This window comes from Eubalaena glacialis, chromosome 19 (genome assembly GCF_028564815.1).
Source record: "Eubalaena glacialis isolate mEubGla1 chromosome 19, mEubGla1.1.hap2.+ XY, whole genome shotgun sequence".
NCBI lineage: Eukaryota > Metazoa > Chordata > Mammalia > Artiodactyla > Balaenidae > Eubalaena > Eubalaena glacialis.
In genome coordinates this window covers 22,881,840-22,904,022 of record NC_083734.1, presented here as the reverse complement: position 1 = coordinate 22,904,022, position 22,183 = coordinate 22,881,840, and the positions used below count along the sequence as shown (strand labels likewise).

At 39.6% G+C, this 22,183-nt stretch overlaps 1 protein-coding gene across 4 annotated transcripts in view; it reads right to left on the bottom strand.

Annotated features, from left to right (window-relative positions):
• The window catches only part of ACACA (acetyl-CoA carboxylase alpha), a 231,396-nt gene that overhangs the window by 122,210 nt on the left and 87,003 nt on the right, over positions 1-22,183 (bottom strand). For all 4 annotated transcript variants that reach the window (XM_061177170.1, XM_061177167.1, XM_061177168.1 and 1 more), the window contains 11 exons: positions 21,989-22,139; positions 21,679-21,813; positions 20,862-21,008; positions 19,846-20,034; positions 19,199-19,299; positions 18,353-18,441; positions 13,663-13,787; positions 5,772-5,885; positions 4,376-4,489; positions 3,280-3,369; positions 1,249-1,367 (listed from right to left, as the gene is read on the bottom strand). In XM_061177170.1, the coding sequence (XP_061033153.1) occupies positions 1,249-1,367; positions 3,280-3,369; positions 4,376-4,489; positions 5,772-5,885; positions 13,663-13,787; positions 18,353-18,441; positions 19,199-19,299; positions 19,846-20,034; positions 20,862-21,008; positions 21,679-21,813; positions 21,989-22,139 (1,374 nt within the window). The remainder of the gene's footprint in view (positions 1-1,248; positions 1,368-3,279; positions 3,370-4,375; positions 4,490-5,771; positions 5,886-13,662; positions 13,788-18,352; positions 18,442-19,198; positions 19,300-19,845; positions 20,035-20,861; positions 21,009-21,678; positions 21,814-21,988; positions 22,140-22,183) is intronic.

The window sequence follows — 22,183 nt, the reverse complement described above, 5'->3', positions numbered from 1 at the left end:
TTCTATTGCTTTGCGTGAAGTGGCAATTTGGAACAAAACCATTTCTGTTGTCTATAACTAAGGATCCCCAAAGACATAGTACTTTGAAATAAAAAGTGAAGAACCAAAGGCCATAAAGCAGAAATGGAGGGGGGCAGCTTAAGATTGGCTGTGGTTATTTATATTTCCTGTGGTATTACTGAAAAGAATGAAAATACGGGAGGAGATGAACATATGTGTGGGTGAAATTCCTAAGTTTTCACTGCCTCAGAAAACTTTAAAAATAAATGAGATTACAAGAGAGTATTTTTGTCTTAAAACCAAAGCAATACTTTGGTATTACTGTTGAACTGGAAACAAATTTACATATGTACGTTTGTATTTTTTTAAAGGGCTTAGGAAGGGAAAATTAGTGGAATTAACATGGCTTAAGTAATTTACTTGAATTTATGTTTGCTTTCTGAAGTGTGATTTTTAAAAACTGAGTTTCAACTGCTCACTTCATGTGTCTGTTTTTAGGGAGATGATGAAATTGACTCAGGTATAACCTTAACCTACAGCAAACATATAGAAAAGAAAAGCACTCCACCCAAAATATGCTTATATTCCATTGATTTAAACTGCTAAAAAAAGTGATTTTCTGCCAAATTCCAGCAAGTAAAATGCCAGTAAATTCTTTCCAACTTAGAAAAGAAAGAACTATGCCTCCTCAGTGACAGAATACAAGTATCAATAAAAATGAACAGAGGGACTTCCCTGGTGGCGCAGTGGTTAAGAATCCACTTGCCAGTGCAGGGGACACAGGTTCAATCCCTAGTCCGGGAAGATCCACATGCTGTGGAGCAACTAAGCCTGTGAGCCACAACTACTGAGCCTGTGTGCCACAACTACTGAAGCCCATGTGCCTAGAGCCCATGCTCCACAACAGGAAAAGCCACCACAATGAGAAGCCTGCGCAACGCAATGAAGACCCAACACAGCCATAAATAAATAAATTTCTAAAAAAAGAAAACGAATGGAGTAATCCTAAACTTCTATCTTAATTAGACCGTACTTTATCTCTCCAGATCAAAGATCAAAAAAATAAAAAAAGAAATGGACACCAAGAGGCTCTTCTTCTCATGGTTTAAACATGTTCATTTTCTGCTCTACATTTCTAGCTTAAAAAACCATACATAATGGTCACACACATTACCCACCCCCACCCTCCCTTTAACTCTCCTGATAGAGCTCTGGTTGGCTCAGGTGCACACACCAGCTCAAACTCACCTGTTTGGATGAGATGTGGGCAGCATGAACTGGAATTCCACCACGCAGGTGTTGTCCTTGAGCTGGCGGTGTTGTACACTGTTAAGTTCATAGGCAATATAAGCCCTTCGAACATACACCTGGTTAAAAAGTAATCCTCAGTAAATACACTTTAAAAACAGAAACTAAGAGATGGTTAGCCCAGGAAAAAGACGGTCTTGAAAAGAGGTGTCTGATGCAGAAGAAGGTGGTCTGTGGTGACAAGTCCCAAAGCCCCATACATACATACCTTGCTTTAATTAATAAAGCTGGAGTCTTAAAACTATACCCATGACTATAAATGGAAACAAAGCTAGCCTTCCTCTGCTGGACACCTGTAGGTGTGCTACAAACCCTTCACACTGACCTAAATTCGAGAGAAGGTTTGATCAGTTAGCACAAGAGAATATAGAACCATGACTATTAACTCATTACACATGATGATTTCAACAGAAAATAAAAGCAAACAGGGAGAGGGACTTCCCTGGTGGCACAGTGGTTAAGAATCCGCCTGCCAATGCAGGGGACATGGGTTCGAGCCCTGGTCTGGAAAGATCCCACATGCCGCGGAGCAACTAAGCCCATGCACCACAACTACTGAGCCTGCGCTCTAGAGTCCATGAGCCACAACTACTGAAGCCCGTGCTCCGCAACAAGAGAAGCCACCGCAATAAGAAGCCCGCGCACCACAGTGAAGAGTAGCCTCACTCAATGCCCGCGCACAGCAACAAAGACCCAACGCAGCCATAAATTAATTATTTAATTAATTAATTTTTTAAAAAAGCAAACAGGGAGAAAAATGAGAGGTGCTGATTCTGGGCTACCTGAGGAGTGAAGATAGAAGACAGAAACAGTTGAAGTACAGTCTAACTCTTTCACTATCTTGTATCTTTGTTTTGTTTTCCCACTGGCCCAAATCGATTTTACAGTGTTTATATCCCCCAAACCCTAGGCAAAATCAGGAAGGCATAATTTGACATATAATATCTCAGATACACTAACTTGACTCAAAGAAACAGCAACAGGCTACGTCTCAGGAAAACCCATCAGTCCAACCTCATGTACTTCACAGCTAATTTGCCATGCACATAAAATGAGACACATCAGCATGTGAGGTACGTCAGGAGACTTTGCATTAAATGGCATAAAAGCACTGTAGAACACTTAGATACTTTCAAATTTTGATATTTACTGTGTAGCATATATTACAGTCTCCCCACAGAATACAAATAAAAAGTAACCCAAAAGAGCTCGCAAAGGACTGTAGTGGTATCATATCACAGAAAATCATTGAAGACACTCCTTTTCCTCATCTTCAAAAAAAACATCTACTTGGCAACTTTACAGCAGTATTTGGGGCCTGCAATTTTTGTGCTTAATGAGGTAGTGTGCTATAGTGGAAACAGAAAAGTCATGAGTCAGATTGACCTGGGTTCAAATGCAAACTCTTCCACTTACTATCCATGTGAATTTGGGCAAGTCACTTAACCTCTCAGAGGCTCACTTTCTTCTACTTCATGAAGTAATTGTAGGATTAAGTGAGAAAAATAAAGCACCTAAAACACAGTTCATTAAATGTTATTACTTTCCTTCTCATGCCAAAATAGTTCATAAGAACTACTTGACAATTCAGAATATAACTAAAATCCATTTTATTTGGCCCAAATCACAAAATGGTACTGTTCTGATCAGCCACATATTTTTTCACTTATTGTGTTAACAGGGAATCCTAATCATTATGAAATGGAAGAATTCAAATACCTGGTGAGTAGAATTGAAAAATGCTAGCAGATATTTTCCTGTGATTGGAGCCCAGAAACTGGTGATTAGTTGAGTTGACACACTTGAGTAAAAGCAAGACCATTTGTTTCAGAGGAAAAGAGGAAGGTTCTCTACTCTTGAGAACCAACGTTAAGGCCAAAGAAAAAGGACTGATAACAATAGCCAAATGGACAAAAGGAGTCAAGCCAGAAACTGAGGAAAAGGTCATGTCACGTTACTGTGAGAACCTGCCTCCAGAGCTGCCATCCTCACGACCTGGTTGCTGTGATAGAAGAAGTTTGGTAGGACATCGAAAATTGACGTTTCGGACAAGATGAGTTTCTGGAAGGTACAAAGACAAGCTTAAACCATTACATCCATAAGAGAACAATTCCAATGGACAATATTTAGCATTTGAAGCATTTAGTGAAACTTAAGAATTTTGTCTATGAAGGTCATGTACGATCTTACCTTCTCTCTGCCTCAGCTTCCTCAGCTACAAAATGGGGAAAATAAGAATACCTATCCTCACAGGGCTGCTGAAGAGTTAATATACGTAAAATTCTTAGACTAATGCATTAACAGTGCATTAATTATATGCTAATATAAGTGTTTATGGCTATTATTATCCTTTCTGACACATATCCATACTTAACTTTTAATATATTGTCTCACTACTCCACAATGGTAAGCCACAGATTTGAACCCTCTATTTCAACTATGAACCAAATAGACAAAAACATCCTTCCCCCCTCTTTAGTTTCCCCAGAACGAAATCTGATAGAAACCCTGAAGATTCCCTTGGCTAGGGATAATATTATCATTATTTCCAAGTAGAAAAATAGAAAGTCATTCCTGACAAAATGGTGTTGTTTAAAAAATAATAGTCAAGGTTCTTTGAATTAGCTGTAAAATTAGCCAATATTCTTTTATAAAATTGGCTCTGTATGAAGCTTAATAGTAAGCATTAAAATAAAATTAAATGATTATTTAAGTAGCTTTGCCTGTAGAAGACTAACAACTACCTATTTATACATCTGATTCAAAAATCAGAAATCAACCAGTGCTACCACTTCATTCTGTCCTAGAATACCTTTTAGATAAAAGCACAAGAGGTGAAGACTTCATTAGGACACTTCTATCAAGGCAGGCCTATTCAATTTTTAAGCTAAGCCACAATTCTAACAGCATTTTATGAAAAAAAAAATAAGTATAAATCATTTTAGAAGTTCAAGGTATGAAACTTCATTACACAGAAAATCAAAATTGACTGACTGATTACTTAAACTATGCTCGGGAATAAAGGGGACAAGAGTGCAGAGTGGCAGAAAAGGGCTATAATGTATACCTGCAGGTTCTCAATGCAAAACTGATGTCCGTACATGTCAATAGCTGATAGGAAGATAGACTCTACTTGGTTATGGCGAAGCTCATATGATGGCAAATGGGAGGCAATAAGAACCTAGAGTGAGAGCAAAATAAGAGGCGTAAGTTCCTGAGGGAGTGATTACTCTAGGCTCCTATTAGGCAGCTCTGATACAAAAGCAATAAATATAAATCTGTAAGTGCAGGCATCAAAGATAAAACAGAGACCAAGTAAAACAACTTCTGGGCCCTGTAACATAAAGCCAATGCCACCAAATACTGCATCTCAGTTGACTCTCACCATGATTTGCTTGTGAGCAATTTCCCATGGGGGCAGAGGGAGGGGAGGGAGAAAAAACAGCTTCAATCAAGTTCCATCAGTGCATGTGATTTACCATTGCAGAGCTGCTCATCCTGGGGACTGCATGAGTAGCTGTTAATTGGGAATCAGGTCTGGCAGGGAACAGCTGTGGGGAAGGTGGATGCAGCAGAGCTAGCCTTTTGCAACTCTGAAGGGGAAAGACTAGGAAAAGCTGCTCCGACAGCCCAGGTACTCAGTACCAAGGAGAAGGTGTCAGGATGTAACACCAATGCATGTGACGGGCAGGGAGAGTGAAAGCAGTATCACAAACAAACAGGGACACGGTAGGACCTGAATACCCTCAGCAGGTCACTGAGAGGTTCAATAACTTTGAGTAATTCAGTGACATGGATACAATTGTAGAGAAAGCAGAAGGTCACTGAACAGCTTCAAATGCTGCTTCCTTGTCGATGCCCGTGCGCTGGAACACAAAGGGAGTGCCAGCTCCTGGCTTCCCTGCTGAAACCTTTTGGAATGGAAATGAAGACTACAGGGTGAAACTGGGCTGCTCTGGGGTTGTGCTGATTGCTAGCACCTAAGATTCATTTCATTATCTTCTTGCTTTCCACACTTGATTTTTTCCTATACACTTAAAAGCTTTCACCTGCTTCTAAGCTCCCTTTGGAAAGTAAGAAATATTAAACCTATTGCTTTCCCTCAGTTTCCTTTCCTCCACGTGACCCTGGTTAACTAGGAAGGGTAGGGAATAATAACAGGATTTTATAATGGGGAGAGGGCTTCTATTTTTTTAATTAATTTTTATTGGAGTATAGTTGCTTTACAATGTTGTGTTAGCTTCTAGAGGGCTCCTGTTTTAAAGAAACTTAACGTTAATCTTTTCCTTTCTCTTTAAAAAACATATACCACGTGAGAATGTTTGTTCTGAGGGCAATGAGACATACATGGGAAATTGTATGACCTTTGGAAGGTGCTGGAGGAAGAGCTCATTGCATCCAGGACTGCCCAGTCTATGAAAACCATCCATTCCTCCCTCCGGACAGCCAACACATGTCCTTACCTGGCGTGCTCGGAGCGCCACCTTAGCATTGGTGGTCTTACTGAGTTGAGTTAGCTCCGTGAGGATATTCAGCAGCTCGTCAGTGAGAGTGGGGTCCCGGCCACACAACTGATCCTAATTGTTAATGTGACAAAGAACATACATATCCATGTTAAAAAGAACTGAGGTGGAGAGAACTTTGAAATGGGAAAAGGGAATAAAAACAAAGTAAACAGAGCTAGATTACTAAGATGCAAATGTCCTGTTACCTTTATCCTAAACAGTATAGTAAAGAGATCCCAGAGGGGTACTTCCCTGGCGGTCCAGTGGTTAAGACTCCACGATTCCAATACAGGGAGCGTGGGTTCAATCCCTGGTCAGGGAACTAAGATCTCACATGCCGCAGGGCCAAAAAAAATTTAAAAAAAAAAAAAGAGAGAGAGAGATCCCAGAGGAAGCTGCTGCCAAGGAGAAACCCAAATTCCTCAGCCATTCAGATTCTAAATTCCTAATGTATTTCTTTATAAATCAACACTAGACTTTAAACATGCAATAGAAATCATTAGAGACCATTAAAAGGGGTCAAGGGATTCTGGGTAAGAAATAACAAAGGATGTCTCAAAGTTTTAAGAGGTTTTAAATAATATAGGGACTAAAAGCTTTCCTGTTCCCTCTCCAACTTTTGGAAAGAAGGCAGAATAAGGCAAAAGGAAACACTCCTGGTGGTTTTCATTCCACAAACCAAATGTTCAGCATTCCAGTAGGGTGCAAAACAGAAACATAAGCACAAATTATTCATTTATAAACACACGCTAAATAAAAACACCATCTCATATTCTGACAATTCTATACCCCAAATCATTTATCCTCTTGCTGTACCAAGAATCATTCCATGATACCTAAACATGGTGAATCCTTAGATGGATTAGAGGGAAAAACCAAGCTCCTACTATACAATCCATGGTGTAATTCAGACTTGGGTCCTTTGTCTCCAAAAAATTTAAAAATTTTAAGAAAAAAACCTCTGTCATATTTTGGGAAAAATATTTCTTCTCCAGGGCAGTATCAGTTTATTCCCTAAATTCATCCATTATCCATGCAATTCTCATCTAAGCTGAAAAAACTGCAGATGCACTTTTATAAATGTCCTTTTTGAAATTTACAGAGCTATCTCTAATAGTAGTTCTTAATACCACATCGCATAGTTCCCTCTACTTGGAGTTTGAAATAACTGCCTTTATATTTTAGTGAATTTTTATTCTCCCCCACCCCACTATTGAATAGGACATGAAAGACAACCAGATCCCAAAAGGCTTCCTGTTGCTGCCTTTTAATCTTTCTCCTTCCTGGATTATCAGCCTTTTTCTTGAGCAATCTCCATTTCATCTTTAACCCTCCCCGTCTCAGGGATACTCCTTACAGTCCTTTACCAGCGCAGTGCAAATATAAGTGTGGGGCTTTTGGCTTTGGGGGCACATATACATTCCCCCAAACGCTTTTTCTACAACCCCCTACCACCTTCCACATCACAGTGTAAACAGTTTTGGAGTACTCAACACTGGTATGCTGGAAAGACAGCTTCTCAAACATTTTAAAGCAGGAAATACTTTCTGGTTCCCCAATCCACAACCAGAGGTGTGCTCCAAAGTCGTAAACCACATGATGGTATTTATAGTTAAGGAAGTGCAAGTATTGTTTTCACCTGTTTAACGCAGGGGATTCACTCATCTGAGTGGAAGAAGAAAGTGATTATAAATTCAGGGCTCGGCTGAGCACGTAGTCACAGACTGAAGGACCTATTCCTCCCATCCCGGGGAAAAAGCAAAGAGGAGGGAGAAAATGCAACCAAGTCTCATCTTTTATTGAGAACTTATGAGCAAAATAGAATTTTAATAAAATCACCAGCAGCGCACCACAACGAAGAGTAGGCCCTGCTCACCGCAACTAGAGAAAAGCCCGCGTGCAGCAACAAAGATCCAATGCAGCCAAAAATAAATATAGTTTAAAAAAAAGAAAAGAAATGGGATGATGATATATATATAAAAAAAAGAATCAAATCAAATCACCAGCGACAAGGCCGTAACAAGACGGAAGGAAAGAATAGGTAGATAACTGTGGGTAGGGAAACCATGATAAGCTTTTCCTACCTAAATCCCTCTTTACCTAATGTTCCTAATAGAGAAGATATACTCTTTTCTGAGGTACTTACTTCAGTCATCAGAATGGACCCATTGAGAGGTTCAAAAACCTAAGAGATGTCCTGGGTAATAGAACTCAGCTGCTCTGCAAATAGACTGAAGTCTCAACATTAACAGCAAAAGCCAACACAACAAAATAAGAACACTAGCCACCTACCCAACCTATATCAGATGTGATATGGACTGGTTTCCCTTGAAAGGAAACCCAGGTTTACCTTTTGAGATTAAATTAAAATAAATAAATAAATAAGTAAATAAGTAAATAAATAAATAAATAAAAATGGAGTTACCCTTGCCTAATTACAGATCACATTCTAACTAAAACACACACACACAACTACTTAAAAAAAAAAAACTTTTTCATTTCATCCTTCCATTATGAGAGGGAGGAAGTGAGAAAGGGGGTAGAGAAGCTTCTTTTCTGTAAGAAAAATGAACTATGGAGACTAGAAAAAATAATAGGGAAGTAATTATTCGTTCACGATCACCAACTGACAATCCTCCTGGACTCCTTGTGATAAAGTACAGAAACATAACCTTTTTGACATGTGAAATATCAAACACAGTATGAATAAACCACTACTTCCATTAAATTATCCTGACTTGGAAATTTCCCATTCAAATATTATTTTCTCTATTGTCATTAGTACTTAGTACTTAGGAAAAGATGTGCAATACAAAATTGTGTGTAGTGTAACCTTCTCAACCCTCTCCTGTCCTTGACCTGAACACAGTGTTCAAGTCGTGAAAGAAACCACCAGGGATGGAAGACGATTCCATTCATCAGAACTACCCACCCTGAGATACAAGCATCCAAGAGGAAGTTTACAGCCTTCTGGCCTAGAGACAGATGTCCTTTGGGCAACTGGACAGCCCAACATCACCGTCTAACTCTGGTGAACATTTTGTAACAGTAACATTAAATGGTGATGGTGTCAGCCTATGTTTCCTCAGTGTATAGAGGCAGGTTCATTTAATGAGCCTACCTCCTGATTTGGGGATTACTTGCATAAATCTGCAAGCCAAAGTGAAAATTATTCAATAATGGTTAAGATTGGTACCACACAGTTATTTCTTGTTTTCATTCTTAACCTAGATGGTGGCTAACCACAAGGAATAGTTCAGATTTGCAGAAATATAACAAGCATGCTTCAGTGTCAAAACCGTAGCCAAAGTTACGTAGCTGACTGCCAGGAGAGCCCAACATAGCCAACTTGATCTTAGCATCCTGAGATTTGAAGGTAATTCAAAATGAAAAGAATGTGACGTAATGGTTAATATTCTCAAGACATTAACTACTGTTCAGCTGGATGAGGCACCAATCCCAATATCAAAAACGGACTGGCAGCTTCTTCCAGTCACAGCTAGAATTTCTGACCTTCCAAGGATGTTGTGGGACAGATTAAACAAGAAATGTTAATATAACCCTTATTCAGTAAACCTGGGTTTACTGGGACTTTTCTCCATTATTTATACGTTGAACAAAATTATTTGCAGTTATGTTGGGAGGAAAAAGGAAGGGGCTGATAGGCATTTTATTTATTTATTTATTTATTTATTTATTTATTTATTTAATTTATTTTTGGCTGTGCTAGGTCTTCGCTGCTGTGTGTGGGCTTTCTCTAGTAGCGGCAAGTGGGGCTACTCTTCGTTGTGGTGTGCCAGCTTCTCATTGAGGTGGCTTTTCTTGTTGCGAAGCATGGGCCCTAGGCACGCAGGCTTCAGTAGTTGTGGCACGCGAGCTCAGTTGTTGTGGCGCGCGGGCCCTAGAGCGCAGGCTCAGTAGTTGTGGCACACGGGCTTAGTTGCACCATGGCATGTGGGATCTTCCCGGACCAGGGCTAGAACCCGTGTCCCCTGCACTGGCAGGCGGATTCTTAACCACTGCGCCAACAGGGAAGCCCCTGATAGGCACTTTATTTTTTATTTATTTATTTATTTTTTTGGTAATCAAAATGCAAGTTTATTTTCATTTTCCAAGCTTCCTTTAAAATTTATTCACTGAAAGAGGGTCTTCCCTGCCTTGAGTGGAAAGCTCCTGGAGGCCTTTTCCAGGCATTCTGAGGCAATAAAAGTCTCATGGACACTTTAAGGGCAAATAGGCCTCAATGCAGTCCTCTCTCCACCCCAGCTGGGCTGGCTGCAGGGGGAACCCCTTGCAGGCTTCTTTGTTCTTCCTCATTCACACCCTCCCTACTCAGTACTTCTTTTCCCTGCTTACAACCTTATATTCTGGCAATTCCCTTCACAGTAATCTCCCTGGTGGAGTCTTAGTGCCCTCCTGGGTAGTCCATTTGGGCAGAATTCAAGCAGTTCTAGGCTGGCTTTCTCTTCCCAACATGGTCGTAATCTAGCTGTGGTCAAGTAGACTGACCGCAATGCAGCAGCCACTCTCCAGGCTCTGTGATAGGCACTTTAAATGCTCCCTGTCTGAACCAAATCAGAGGCTCACAGGCACGGCATTACTCCTAAGGAAGCATGGATTATACTACATTCGTGTGGACCACACCAGAAATAAGATAGAAGTAGTGAGGGGAAGACCACTCAGAATCAAGGTGGCTATAGGATACATACTTTGCCATCTAGACAGCTGTGAGAATGTTGATACTTTTTATTGATACAAAATTGCTCAATTTGGCTAAAGAGTCCCTTAAATATCTCTTAAGTAAACTTAAACAATGTTCTAAGCTTTTTCCTATAAAATTAAGAAATAAGAAGAACTTTCAAAAAATAAACTGACTTTGTTTTCAATGTGGCACAATGTTCCTCCAAATAGAGAAAACTTGACAGGACTTTAACATTTTACTTGGCACTTTGCTCTCCAGATACAGCAAAAGATTAGAAGAAATTTGCTAGAGAGTCTATGAGGCAAGTTACCAGTAGGCAAGTTATGCTAACACCCGGAGGGGAGGAAGGCTTCCTCGGAGCAGCCCACATCCTGCAACACTGATTCACAGAAGACTGATTTTCTTGATTCCCTCCCCCTAGGTTCCAAAGCCCCAGAAATCATCATCTAGTTCAGCAAAGCACACCATCAACAGTCCCACTTCTAGAAAGCAAAGATTGGAATGCTGGGCACATAACGTTGATCCGGAAGCCAAGGTCAGCAAAGAAAGGGGAACCAGCAGAGAACACAGCTGGGGGAATCGAATGCTACCATATCCAGTTGTTATCCATAAAAGAGAGTAAAAACTACAGAAAGAGTAATCCAAACAACTAAAATGGCTTTTCCCAGCTACCACCATTAATGCAGATGTGGGGTGGAGGACCTGACCATTGCCAAAGGCGGCAGATCAGAAAGGAGCACTTTTCCAGCCTGCATTCCTGCTCCCTAAGTCAATGCTAGCTGGCCCTCAGCTCAAGCATAGCAGTTAACTTCTTAATTTCCAAATCTCTGAGATGAGGGCAAAATAACTGATATTTCAAATGCAATTTAATGATATAAAAGCCTAGAGATATTTACGAAGTTTTCCTTTGTTTTTTAAAGATAAATGTGAAATGCCAAAATAAAGAAAAGGACAAATCCATCTTTCTGGTTCACATCTTCAACCTTCCTCCTCCTCCTCCTCTCTCTCCTCCCCCTCATCCTTCCCCTTCCCCTCCCTCCTCCCTCCTTCCCTCTCCCCCTACCCCTCCCCATCCTATTCATCTAAACCCAAACACTAACAAACAGCTCTTTTCTCCAAAGAGCTCAGCCTGTTGGAAAGAAAGTTTGGGTACTATCCATGCAGGTAAGAAGTAATCGGGATGACAAGGTGGGGAAAAAAAAGAACAGCAGCAAGTCAGAGTCCCATTGGCGTCTGCCTGTCCTGACTGGCAAAAGCAGAAAGCAAAGCCTCAAACCAGTTCTCTGACAGGGCCCAACGCCCCTGCAGCACCCCCCGTGTAATTACACACTTGAGTGACTGGACTCTGAAGAAAATTGAAGGCCTGAGCTCCGAACAGCTGCCATTTTCTCTCTCCATCACACCAGCGTGATTACTTGAGAAATGAACAGCCCCAGCTCAGAGCTACTCCAGAATTCTCAGAGGAAATATGGCTCCGTGTTCCAATAATGAGATTCTTAAGGCAAGCGTTACTTACAATCACTCCGCAAAAGGAGCAAGCCGAGCCCCTATATCTTACAAATTAGAATTTAAGAAACCCAGCGACAGTCTTGGACGATCATTACTCTTCTGCAGCTCCAAGGATTCTGGACTTTGGTCTATTTTTAGTGCATAAAAACTGTTAAGTCCTTAAAAAGGTAATCATAATAAAGTGAAAACTCACCATAACTAGCTTCCTAAAAAGGCAAATTTTACTCCATTTTAGGTCCAAACTGACAGATTTTTCCACACCCTCATCATTACCCTTTTCTGCCAGAAAGTCTTGGCTTTATCCAAATGAGAATTAGCAATCCTTTTATCAAAATTTAAGGGAAAAAAATCTAATTAGTCAGAGATTTCTTCCCTTTTCTGATTGAGAAAAAGAAAATCAGCAGGTTGCCATAGATAATATCACTTATTTGCCTAAACCTATCACTTGGAGAAGTTGAAATATTACATTACGCTGTTATTGTTTTCTCCTTTCAAATGCATTTTCTGGCTTCCCCACCATCTAGCCATTCTAGGGTAGCAAAGGTAATGAACTCTCCCTGTGATTACATATTTTTTTAAGTGGCTATTCTAAAAAATGTTATATCCTCGAGAGTTAGCCAGCTGGCAGATAACTGAGTGAGTGGCACTGTTGTTAACCAAGATGTGAGGTGGATAGTTTCCCTTCATTCCGAACCATGAAATAAAATATAGCAGTGAAGATTTATAGTTTTTTTTTCCTCCAAGAAGAAATGAGGGAATTAAGGTACCAAGAATGCCAATTCCACAAAGGGACAAGGAAGAAAAGCACAGGAGCAAAAAGGTACTATAGTCTCCAAAAAACATAAACATGCAACAGCAAGGCAATTAATTGCTCGTGGGGTAGAGGGGCTCTAAGAATAGTCCTGTTGTTCTCTGATTCCTAGAATTAACTCAACCAGAAAAACCGAGGAGTAGAGAACTTACAAATCATCTTTAAAAATCCTTAAGTCCACAAAAATTCTACCCACTGGTCACATGTACATCAGTCCTATTCATGTTTACTAGTCTCACCTCTCCTCCCCTCTTTCTACTAATTCTCATATTTACTAGGTTATGGGGACAAAAGCATGTATCTACTACCAATACAATAATCCAAGCTTAGATGTCCATGTAAATAAAACAGAAAGGGACCACAGAAGATGAGGAATACATTTAAATTTCTTTGGTGGGGGAGGAACAGTACTACATTTCTAACAGTTGTTTTTTGTTATTCAGTTTTGGATGTGAGAGCATTCATGGAACAAACAAGCGTTATAACAGAAAAGTACACTGGCTAGATAAGAATAAATTTTAAAGCTACTGTCACTAGTGACAAGAGGAATGAGGAAGCATGGGGCATCTCTAAGTAGAGCGAAGAGATTTGAGTTCCCATGTAAGATTATATGCACAATTGGCAGAACAGTCCTTTTCTGACTGGAGCAGGTTCCTTCAGGTCAAGGACAAAGACAGATAGGAGAAATTGTTAATCTACAACCCAAGCCCCACTCACCCCACAATCACAAAAGACAGGAGCTTCTCCTCTGACCACAGCCGTCACAAGGAGAAATGCTTTTTTCATATCATCAACCATCCTTACAGGTTCTGAAAAATGGTACTCACAATAAGCATTGTGACCAGAAGATTCTTCTTGGTGACTTGAGCGTGAGAGAAGATGTAGTTCAGTACAGTGTTCATGTCACTCTTGTTCTCCTCCCGAAGGGCGAACACGCATTTGTCATAGTGACCTGCAAGCAGCAAAAAGAAGTGGTCCTCACCCATGTATGAATGTTCATGTTTACATGCTATTTGTTTTCTAATGTCTCTACTTAGAAAACTGATAAGAAGTGAGAAGAAATACCGTAAGAATTTTCTTAGATGGATTTGTATAGAATTGGCAGTGTTGTTTAGTAAAAGCAACCCTAGGCTAGGAGTCAGGCAATCTGGTATAAGACCTGGGCTCAAAGCCTAGCTCTGTTACCAATTTACTGTATGCTCCTGGGCAAATCACTTTACCTCTCTGAGCCTTATTTTCATTAAAAAAAATTTTGACAGATCGGGGAAGGGTGCGTCTAACTGAGGGGTTGGGGATAAGCCCAACCCCTTACCCTGACTGTAAACTCTCTTATTTAGCTTCCTGGAGTGATTTCCTTAGAAGAGAGGGTTCGGCTGCTTAAAAAGAAATGTCAATACCATTAAACCCCAGCTAGAGATTCTGGTTCCATGTCTGACTCACTGAAAATGTTTCACCCTAACTAGGAGGAACAGTTTTAGCTCAAAAATAAAACACCAAACTTATCAATGTCCACAAGAAGGATGGCTGCTACCTCTGGAATCAACATTTTCCCCTGGAAGTCCATGAAGCAGCTAAGCAATGCCTAGGAATTCCAAATCCAAACTAAGGCATAGATCAGGGAGAACCTTGCATTAAGTCAAAAGGTCTGTAGGGAGAGTACAGTTATGTATATTTTCATTGGCCTTTCACAAGGCCACCAGGGGCAGGTTAGTTCTGCCTAGCAGAGCTATGCTTTGCAACAGAAGCATAAGCTTCAGGTATACTGTAGTGATATCTACCATGGGATACAAGTAATATTCAGTTCTTTAAAAACAGCTTACCTCAGAATTAAATTTCCAAGCAAAGGAGAATTAGTGTTTGAATAGTCTCAAGGGTCAGAATTTTATGAAAATAGTAAAGGATTATCACCTTACTTCAGCCTGCAGGTTAGGTTACAAACCAAAACAGCGGCATTCAAACTGCATTACCATGGATTCCTCAAATACTGAATACAATCAACCAAGGCAACTCTGCTTTTATCTATTTTAAATATTAGAGATTGACATAAGATTTCTTTTCAAAATAAAACTAAATATATTTGAAAAACAGTGGACTACAATATTTAGAGAGCTGCCAATGTCATAAAAGACCCATTTAGAACAAAATGGAAGCTGTTTAACAATTGGTTGTCCTATATAAATTCATATTTCTCCTGACCAAAACTTAGCTTTGAAGTGACAACAGAAATATATCTTGGTAACAGAAATTACTAGAACTGGGGGAAATAAAAAGAATATTTACCCAAGGAGAGGCAGTGGAGACACTAAGCAGAAAGAAAGCAATGATACCAAGTGCCTCTTTTTAAAAACTTTTTATTGTGAAGTATACATACAGAAGAATAAATAAACACCCAAGTAACTACCATCTATCTTAACAGAACATTTTTAGTATCTTTGAAGGATCCAATGTGCTCCTCCTCAAAAACAACCACTAAGCTGAATTTTATGTTAATCATTCTTTTGCTCTTCTTTACATTTATCACAAATGTATACATAGTTTCATTTTCCTGTTTTCAACTTGATAACAATGGAATCATTGTGTATGGATCATTCTGTAACTTGTTTCTTTCCCTCACCATTATGTTTTTGAGATTCATCTTTTGTTCACGTGTGTACCTTGGTTCATCCGTTTTCACTGCTGTAGAGTAATCCATTGCAGGAATACACTAGAATTCAATTATCTACTCTACTTGTGTATATTTGGGTTGTTTCCAGTCTTTTTTGCTATTCATGAATAACACTGCCACAAACAGTACTGTATATGTGTCCTTAATAAACATGTGTAAAAGTTTCTCTAGAGTATATCATCTAAAAGTGAAATTGCTAGGTTGAAGAGTATAAATAAGTTCAACTCCATTAGGTACTGACAAACTGTTTTCCAAAGTGGTTGTACCAATTTGCATTTCTGCTTACAGAAGTGGTGGAAGATGATGTGAAATTCAAATTTTTGCCAATCTTACTGTGGTTTTGGTTCACATTTCTCTAATTAGTAATAAGACTGAACATCTTTTCATGAGTTTGTGGATTATTTATGCTTCCTCTTTGGTGAATTATCTTTTTATATCTTTTGCCCATTTTTCTATTAGGTTGTCTTTTAGTTATTGATTCAAAGCAGTGCTCTATAGATTACAGATACTAATCCTTTCTTAATTGTTATGATTTGTAAATATTTTCTTCCACATTGTGGCTTGTATTTTCAGTCTTTTTATGGTATCTTTTCACTAAAAGTTCTTAAGTGAGGTCAAATTACTTATCCTTTTCCTTTATAGCCTGTACTTGCTGGTCTTCTTTTTTTTTAAGTTACTAGTAATTAAAAAAATATATTTATTTATTTATTTGGCTGCACCCGGTCTTAGTTGCGGCACGTGGGATCTTCGTTACCGGCATGCAGGATCTTGGTTGCAGCATGCAGGATCTAGTTCCCTGACCAGGGATGGAACCCGGGCCCCCTGCATTGGGAGTGCGAAGTCTTAGCCACTGGACCACCAGGGAAATCCCTGTACTTACTGGTCTTATATGACAAAATCTTCTCTGCCCTGAGGTCATAAGGATATTCTCCTAAAAATTTAGTAGCTTTGCCTCTTTAGTACATGTTTAAGTTTTCAATTCATCTGGAATTGATTTTTGTGTGTATCGTCTAGGTTAGGGATCTTTTTTTTTTTTGGCAAATGAATAATCCATTGTTCCAGCATCATTTATTGAAAAGCCTATCCTTTCCTCATGATTTACAATACCTGCTCTGCTGTAAAGTAAGCTTTCATATATGCTTGCATCTGCTTCTCGGTTAATAGAACCAGTGTTCCATTGTTCTATTAATCTGCCCCTACACCAATATCACAATCTCTTCATTAATATGGCTTTATATTAAAACTTGATATTTAACTGGACAAATACCTCTACAGTGTATTTCTTTGGAAGAATCTTGGTTACCTTTCCTTTCATGTAAATTATAGAATTAGCTTGACAAATTCCACAAAAATACACTAGTAAGATTTTTATCGGAATGTCAATGAATCTACAGATGAATTCAGGGAGAATCAACACTTTGCAAATATATATTCCAATCTAAGGCCATGATATTTATTCAGATCTTCTTTATTATTTTTACTGATTATAATTTTCTCCAAAAGAGGTTGCACATTTTTTGTTGGACTTATTCCTTAGAATATCATATTTTGTGTTGCTATTTTAAATGGAATATTTTTCTAAACTGCTCTTCTAAATGATTGTTCCACTATAAAATTTGAATTTTGTATATTAACTTTTGTATCCAGCAACTTTGTTAGATTTTAAATAATTCTAATAATAAATATGTGGATTTTTTGAGGCTTTCTAGGTAGACCTCATATCATATCTAATAGTGGCTGATTTATTTCCTTACTCCTTTCTAATCCTCATACCTTTTCATTCTTTTTCTTGTCTTACTGCAGTGGCTGCCATATCCAGTATGATGCTGAATAGCAGTAATGATAGTATGTGTCGTTGTCTTATTCCTAATCTTAAAGAGAATGCTTTCAACATCTTACCACTATGTATGATGCATCCTATAGATTTTTTTGTAGGAGAACTTTACATGATAAAAAGTCCCATTTCATTCTTAGTTGGCTAAGAATTTATCATGAATGCATATTAAATTTTGTCAGATACTTTTATCATCCATATCTTAAGATGATGGCCATGTTTTTTCCTGTTTTAGTCTATTACATGATAAATGACATTAATTGGTTTTTCAAATATTAATCAAGCTTGCACTAGTGGGATAAAGCCAACTTGGTTGTGATCTATTATTTCACACATTGCTGCATTTAGTTTGCAATATTTACTTGAGTATTTCTCCTTGTCATGAGTGGGAGAGTCATCCTTTAAGGATTGGAAAAGGGAGCAAGACTGATAAAAGAAAATATTAGGTAATCTTTCAAATTCTGTGGTGTTTCACTGCCCTCTTGTGGCAGAAAGCAGTATCAGCAGTATGTAGCTTTAAAATCTTAGCCAGGGTGTTTTAGTCAGAGACTTTGTACATCATTTAGTAAAGCTCTACAGAGAAAGCCAGGGATAAACTCCACCTAACTGATACACTGAAAAGCACTGGAAAATCTGAGCCTTTTTCAGAGGGCTGTGGTTCAATCCATGGATTAGCTGCTGAGAGGCAAGCTCTTCGGATAGGGTTTCTCAATTTCAGCCCGGTCGTGACTCAACCAGCTCTCACTGTACAAGGTCAAGAAGATGCCAATCTTCTGCTAGAAAAATTTTCCCAGCCCTCTCCCAGAAGCACACTGGATTCACAATCTCATCAAGCTGTGTTTTGTTGTTGTTCTTTCTTTGGCGCTAGTGAGATACAGAGGTTTAATTTTTAAGGGACTGGGGAAAGGAGGAAGAGTTTGTTAATGTCAAGTGTTAGTGACAGGATGGACTGGCTCAGCTGTTGCTCAGTCCTCGAGGGAAATGTTCCCAGATACAGAGTCCTCAGGAAGGAACTTACCGTTCTGGAATTGCGTCTCTACTCGCAAGTACTGCCGCAGCAGGTCCATCACCACAGCCTTCATGTGGCCTCGGATACCACTGCGGTACCTGGGCAAACAGAAAAAGTCCCCGCTGAAAATCCTGACAGGCTAACACTGTTAAATAACAGACTATTACATAATAAACCCAGAGCCCAGATTTACTAGACTTTCTACTGAACTGCTTTCCTTCTAATACAGGACAGGACAGGAGACAGCCTAGAATCAACGAACCAGATCAATTTAAATTCAAGCCTAAAAGAAATATGGCTACAGACAAGATTTTTTTTTTCTTATAAAGGAATCAAGAAGAAAAGAGAGCAAAACAAAACCAAAAACCACTTGATAGCCCTACCTACCAACACCCTGGTTCAGTCCCCATTGCTAAGTTGAAACGATCACCACACCCTTGAAATGGTTAAGGGGTATCTGAAAAGTTTATGAATATCTTAAAGTTGAAAATGTCCTGTGAAGGTTCCTTTAATCCAACAGTTGAGTCCATAAGCTAAGGAGAATAAATGTCAAATGGGGCCCTATGCCAGAAGAAAAATTAGGAGTTTCATGGAAATTGCAAGGAAAAAGAAAACGATGAGATTTCTGTGCCTTAATAATTGACAGAAAGATGCAGAATAAAGTCATCAGAAACACTGAGTATGAGAGCTAGCTCACGATTCTAAGATATTTAGTAGATATAACATATTATCTAAGATAGAGGTGCTTTCTAATTTCTCTAAGTCAAACCTGAAGTAAACCTCTTTGTGACTACTTAGAAGAAAGGAAGGTATGGGGATGTGCAGGTCTGGGAATCTGGAGTTCCACGTAACTACCTCTGCACCAGCTGGACAATGCTCTGAGTGTTCATGAAGAAGACTTCCCGTTCAGATTTCCGGTTCAATGTAGCTGCGTGGCTATCTAGGATGTTGGCAATCTAAAGTATAAGAAAGGGAAAAAAAATGAAGCCCAGCCCAGTAAAGAGACCCAATGCATTAGCCTGCATAGCATCAACACTAGGAATCTTCTTAATTGTTAACATGACAGTTTCTATCTTTCACATGTTGAGAGTAGCTGCAAGTTACCTGGTATAGTTTAGGGGCTCATTCATGATAAATAAGAAAGCAAAGGGTAATAAGTATGCTGCTGAGATAGTAAGGAAGTCTCTGATGATAGAACTACAAATATCCGCCTACTTTAAATTCACAAAAATACTTCTAATTAAGGCACAGCCCCAAGAACAAAACTCTATGGGATACATGGCCAATATGCTTTCCTCTTAACCACAGATACTTTACATTTCACACACAGTACTTACCTTATTGAGCTTGTATCATGAAGCAGTTTTGTAAAGGGCACAATGCTTAAAACTTCAAAAGCACAACATCCAGACAGTAAGGAGGATCCAAACAGGAAGGAATCCTACAACATGAACTCTAGCATGGGCAGCCAGTAGAAAATAACAGTGTTACTCTATAAATACCTGCTGGCTGGGAAACTGACAGAGGACTGATGTGATGTTGCTAGCATACTGAGCCATTTCCTTCTTGATAGACTTCTCCACGTTGGGGGGAATACGACCAGAGACACTGGTCATGATATCTTGCAGTTCTAGGAGAGGCAAGGAGGGATCTCTGAGGGTCTTCATCAACCGTTCAACCCAGTCTTTTACCTGAGAAGAAGGAAATAATAAAATAGGAACCAGACAAAATTAACACAATCCCCCAAATAAGATAATATATCTGAATTCACTACCATATAGTACAGGTGTACCGTGCTTTATTGTGCGTTGCTTTATTGCACTTCGCAAATATTGCATTTTTTACAAATTTCAATTTGTAAAACCCTGTGTTGAGCACCATTTTTCCAACAGCATTTGCTCACTTCATGTCTCTGTGTCACATTTTGGTAATTCTTGCACTGTTTCAAACCTTCCACCAGCAAAAAGATTACAACTCAATGAAGGCTCAGATGATGGTTAGCATTTATTAGCAACAGAGCATTTTTTAATTTAGGCATGTACATTTTTTTAGACATAATGCTATTGCACACTTAATAGACTACAGTATAGTGTAAACATAACTTTTCTATGCACTGGGAAGCCAAAAAATTCATGTGACTTGCTTTCTTGTAATACACGCTTTATTGCGGTGGTCTGGAACCAAACCCACAATATCTCCGAGGTATGCCTGTACTTACTTTGAAATTGCAATATAAGCACCTAACATTGTCCTTATTCTCTGGTTTAAATCCCAATTAAATGCGAAGTCAATAACAGAGATAAGAAGCAGGATTTAAAGACTTCAAATCCCACTAATGGTGGGAGAGTTAATGGTGGGAGAGCTAATAATGGTGGGAGAGTTTCGGATCAAACAGCTTTCTTTTTCTCCCTCTTAAAAAAAAAATCCTTACATGACTTTTAAACTATCCTAGAGAACAGGTACCCTATTATGTATACGCCTTCCCCCACACCACCTCCCCAAGAAAAGTGATTCATACCCTGCTGCTAAAGAAAGGATCTGGAAGGCAGTATCCATTCATCACGTTGACCAAATTATCCAGGACATAGTGGAATACTCGATGGAGCTTCTCGCCTCTGAGTGCTGTGCTCTGGATCCGTGGCAGACTGCCTGTGTGAAGCTCAGCCTGTCAATCCCAATGAGAGATCAAGTCATCCACTATCTTCTATTCAGGGTACAAACACACCACTGCAACTTAGATTCATCATGCAAAATCAAGACTCCCCTTCACCATACCCAGCTACAAGGAGAGAAGTCAACGGAGGAAACATCATAAGGAAAATCACGGAATCTTAGTATCATAATAACTCTTACAAATTCTAGTTCCATAATACCAAAGGCACACATACAAGCCATAAGATCAGGCTAAAAAGCTTAAGGAAAAACTGGAAAACCAAGGACTGAACTCACTTGCCTTTCCAAACTACTGTTACCATGTAATCAGCTCTTGGAGAGCAATATTAAAAGTATCTTCCGGGCTTCCCTGGTGGCGCAGTGGTTGAGAGTCTGCCTGCCAATGCGGGGGACACGGGTTCGAGCCCTGGTCTGGGAAGAGCCCACATGCCGCGGAGCAACTGGGCCCGTGAGCCACAATTACTGAGCCTGCGCGTCTGGAGCCTGTGCTCCGCAACAAGAGAGGCCGCAATAGTGAGAGGCCCGCGCACCGCGATGAAGAGTGGCCCCCGCTTGCCACAACTAGAGAAAGCCCTCGCACAGAAACGAAGACCCAACACAGCCATAAATAAATAAAATTAAAAAAAAAAAAAAAAAAAAAAAAAAAGTATCTTCCTACTCACCTGCTGGACCTTGCTGGGGTTGTCCAGCTGCATTTTGGCTATTACACAGCCCGGGTCAAGAGCTGCTCCAGGCCGCTTGACATAATGGATACAGCCAGACTCTGCAGCTGTTAAGGTCATTACCATTTTCATGACCTACAGTGAAAAATAAAATCTCTTAGGACCTAGCTTTAGGGATTAATGACAGCTACTGACACTTCCCCTTTCTATTTTCTACTTCCTTTCTGTTACTCTTGAGTCCTCGTCAATCCCAGCCAACTCTTGTCCCACCTTCCCTCCCATGGCCCGGAAGCCCAATCACCACCCTGACCTCGATCTCAGCATAGCACTGGCCAGCAAACACATGGCCTCCATCCTCCACAATGTACTGGATTAACTTCCCAGCAGAAGGTGAGCGCAACACCGAAGGGTCATTTTCCTTCTCAAACACACAGGTTTTGTTGCCAATCGTGATGCGATACCTAGGAGATAAGTGGGAGTATGTAAGTCAATAAAGCACCTCAAG